Consider the following 3,965-nt stretch of genomic DNA (forward strand, 5'->3'; position numbering starts at 1 on the left):
AAGTTCTTATGGTATCACGCTAGAAGAACTTCAAGGTCAGAAGACAAAAAGATGCTCTGCACCAAGCTGTATTGACTCTGAATATTCAAACGTTGTTTCAACAAATATAAGAATCAGAATCAAGTACAAGATGGAAGGCTATGCTGACTGACAAAAGGAACGTTAGAAGCTATTAAAGGCAAAGTCAGTAAAATAAGGAAAAGCAAGGCTCGAGGTAGTTGACAAAAGAGTGAAAAATTAAATGCAAATCTATACGACACACGCAACGCATTAAATGCTCCTAACGGTCATCTTCTCATAATGCCTATAAATATGACGTTTCTGATGAGAAGCAAAGGTTAAAAAACTACAAACTCTTAATACGCTATCATCTTGCTGAAACCCTGCTAAAACAAAAAGCTTTCAAACTTCATCTTCAACCTCACATAACTTGTAATATTTAGTGAGTGTTAAGCTTAGATCTTAAGAGAAATATCACAGTTGTGATTATAGCTTTATAAGAAGCATATTGTACACTTGTAATATTTATTTTACATTGATTTGTAAAAGGTTCCTAGAGTGATCAAGTTGTGATCAGAATACTCTAGAAGACTTAGAAGTTGTCTCAGTGTTTGATTTCCTAGAGTGATCAAGTTGCGATCAGTATAATCTAGAAGACTTAGAAGTTGTCTAAGTGGAAAACCATTGTAATCAAGATTGATTAGTGGATTAAATCCTCAGTTGAGGTAAATCACTCTAAGGGGGTGGACTGGAGTAGTTTCGTTAACAACGAACCAGGATAAAAATCACCGTGCAATTGTTTTTATCTTAAGAGTTTTTAAAGTCACACTTATTCAAACCCCCATTTCTAAGTTTTTTTCTATCCTTCAGTAAAGTATCACGCGCTTAAGTGATATACGGTGCATCATAAGGTATGATGCTCGTAGGCTTAATTGGGATTTTAGCTTTTAGCTTTAATTAGGCGTTTAGGTTGTAGTCCACACGAGTGGTTCTATAAATAGAACCCTTGTGCATAAACATTTGTCTTGATAAAAATTCGGTCTGAGAAACCCTAGACGTATTTTCTTCTCTCTCACTCAAAGCCTTCATTCAAATTAGCTAGCAATGAGGCTGAAGGGATCTCTTCATGTGGACTGAGTAGAGGCGTTGTTCTTCATCAACGCTCGTGATCGCTCCTCCGATTTAGAATCAAAGGTTTCAATCTCCACAAGAGGTAACAATTTCTATAACTGATCATGCCCATTCGTAAGGATCTCTAAAGGAAAATTTATATTTCTGCTGCATTTTGTGATGCAATTTTACTTCATGTAGCAGCAATCAATGAGTTGGAGAAAAGAGATGAGGTTGGTTCTGTTAAGGGGAATGCTGTTTTTTCAGGTTTTACATGAATATTTTTCTTTAAATATGTGTGGGAGTAGTTGTCTAAATAAGAGAAAACAATTGAGTTTTCTTATTAAAAGGGAAGGCTATGACTTGTGTTTACTTCAAGAAGTTAAAGTTGATAGTATTACTGATAGTCTGGTCTTTAAATTATGGGGAGGTACTAATATGGAGTGGTCTTTTAGATTGTCTTGTGGCATATCCGAAGGTATACTTTCTATGTGGAGGAAATGTACTTTTGCTTTAATCTCTAGTTTTTCTGGTGATTGGTTAAGTGGGGATTAATGGGATGTGGAGAGGTTTGAATGTCTATGTTATCAATGTTTATTCTTCGTGTTTGATTACCAAGAAGAGGTTGATGTGGAAGGAGTTAGTGGATAGGAAATCTAGGTTTGCGGAGGGTATGTGATGTTTTTGAGGTGATTTTAATGCTATTAGACGTTTGAAGGAGAGAAAAGGGAGATCATTGACTCTCTTGGGGCAGGAGACGGAGGAGTTTAATGATTTTATCGAGAACCTTGAAGTTGTGGATGCGAGAGCGGTTGGTAAAAAGTTCACTTGGTTTAGTCGAGATAGGGGTGCTATGAGTCGGTTGGATAGATTCTTAGTCTCTAATTGTTTGATGGAGGTTTGGAAGATTGATGGTCAGGTCATAGGTCCGAGTGATCTTTCCTACCATTTGTCCAATTTGGATTAAAGGGTGTGTGAAAGATTGGGATCCAAAACCATTTAAATTCTTCAATGATTGGACGAAACATGAGGATTTTATTCTTTTTGTTGAGAACGCGTGGAAGTCGCTAAACGGGAGAGGTAGGGTGACTTATGTTTTGAAGGAAAAGTTAAGGGGTATGCGTGGAAAGTTGAGATTGTGGAATATGGAGATTTATGGTTATCTTAATCTTGAGGACGGTGAGGCAGTTAAAGATTTAAATGTTTTGGACTATACGAAGGTTAGTAATGATACGATGGATGTTGATTCTTTGGTTTCTAGAAGAACTCTTGCTTCTTCTAGAGTTTGGAATGTAGTTAAGGCTAAGGAGGGTTTTCTTCCTCAAAAAGAAAGAAGTACTTGGTTTGCGGAAGGAGATTCCCACCCTAGGTTTTTTCACAAGGCTATGAAAATTAGGATTGCGAGAAATTCAATAGTGGGTCTTAATTCGGCTAGAGGTTAGATTGATAAGGTGGAGGAGGTTAAAAAATAAATCAACGTACACTTTGAGTCATATTTTCATGAACCGATGGAGGCTAGACCAAATTTCTATGGGATTTCTTTCAAAACCATTTATTTTGAGGATGACTTGGGTCTTGAGTGTTCTTTTTTGGAGGCGGAAGTTAGAGAGGTCATTTGGAATTGTGATGGTTACAAAATCCCGGGTCTGGTTGGTTTTAGTTTTAGTTTCTTCAAAGCTTGTTGGGAGTTCGTCAAGGAGGACATCATAAGGTTCGTAAACAAATTTCATTCTGATTCTATTCTTCTTAAGGCGCTGACCGCTTTGTTCATTGATTTGATCCCTAAGGTAGATAATTCTCTTTCTATGGATGGTTTTTGTAACACCCATAATTTCAGTTTATTAATTTAATTTGGATTTAAATTAAATAATTGGAATTTTAGAATTTAAATTGGATTTAATTGGAAAATAATGGAGTAAGAACTATTGGGCTTAAGGTGTGGTGATAGTAAAAGAGGGATGCTAATTAGTTAGGCCTTTTACTAAGTTGTGGTTAATTTATTTTATTTTATTTTCATAAAATAAGAAAGAGGAACCATTTGGGGAGAAAGGAAGAACACGTGAAAAGAGCAAGAGAAGAGAAAGAGGCAAGAACGTGAAACCGGAAGGAGAGCGTTCAAGAAATTCATCGAGGTAAGGGGGGACTCTTCCTTTTAGTATCTCTTATGTGGTCTTAGGTGATAGGTAGATTGATGTATGGTTTGGTTCAATTAGATATTGGGATTGTTAGGTTAGGGTATTCTAATTGGATTGAATTGATGATAATTGTGTGAAATATTTGGTTAATAATGAGTTTGGATGATGTTTTATGGTGTATAATTGAATGTATGATGATTATATGCCTGTATGTGATGTTTGGAATCGTTTTTGGGTGAAAAGGATGTGAAATCGCAGGGTCTGTCGCAGACTTGGGGTTTGCTGAAATCGCAGGTCCACTGAGCGGAGGTCCCAACGTAGTTCGCTCCTGTTTGACGTCGCTTGAGGTCCGCTGAGCGGGGGTCTGAAGGATTTCGCTTCTGCCTTGCTCCACTGAGCGAACCTTGCTGTGTGTGAAATTTTCCAAACTTCAAAATAACGTATCTTTTGATCCGTGAATCATTTCTTAGTGCCGTTTTGGGCGTCGTGCAAGTAATTAAATGTTTTATATGGTGAATGATGAATATTAGTATTAGCCGACTTTATTTCTTTAAAAACTCGATTTAATTACTTGATGAGAACTGAACATTGTGTGCATAAGAGATAGGTATGACAATGTGTTTGATGTGATGATGAATTGGTTGTGACTTGTTATTATGATTGCGATGGATGCATGACTACTTGAATGATGTTGAAAACATGTACATACTTATTCGGTGA

At 36.7% G+C, this 3,965-nt stretch overlaps 1 protein-coding gene across 1 annotated transcript; it reads left to right on the forward strand.

Annotated features, from left to right (window-relative positions):
• Positions 1-1,404: 1,404 nt before the first annotated feature.
• On the forward strand, positions 1,405-2,552 carry LOC131649262 (uncharacterized). Its single transcript, XM_058919029.1, has 4 exons — positions 1,405-1,588; positions 1,656-1,770; positions 1,819-2,036; positions 2,080-2,552. Exons 1-4 carry the CDS (start codon positions 1,405-1,407, stop codon positions 2,550-2,552), a joined length of 990 nt encoding a protein of 329 aa, XP_058775012.1.
• The last annotated feature ends 1,413 nt before the right edge of the window (positions 2,553-3,965 follow it).

The sequence above is a fragment of the Vicia villosa genome, linkage group LG2 (assembly GCF_029867415.1).
Source record: "Vicia villosa cultivar HV-30 ecotype Madison, WI linkage group LG2, Vvil1.0, whole genome shotgun sequence".
Classification (NCBI taxonomy): Eukaryota; Viridiplantae; Streptophyta; class Magnoliopsida; order Fabales; family Fabaceae; genus Vicia; species Vicia villosa.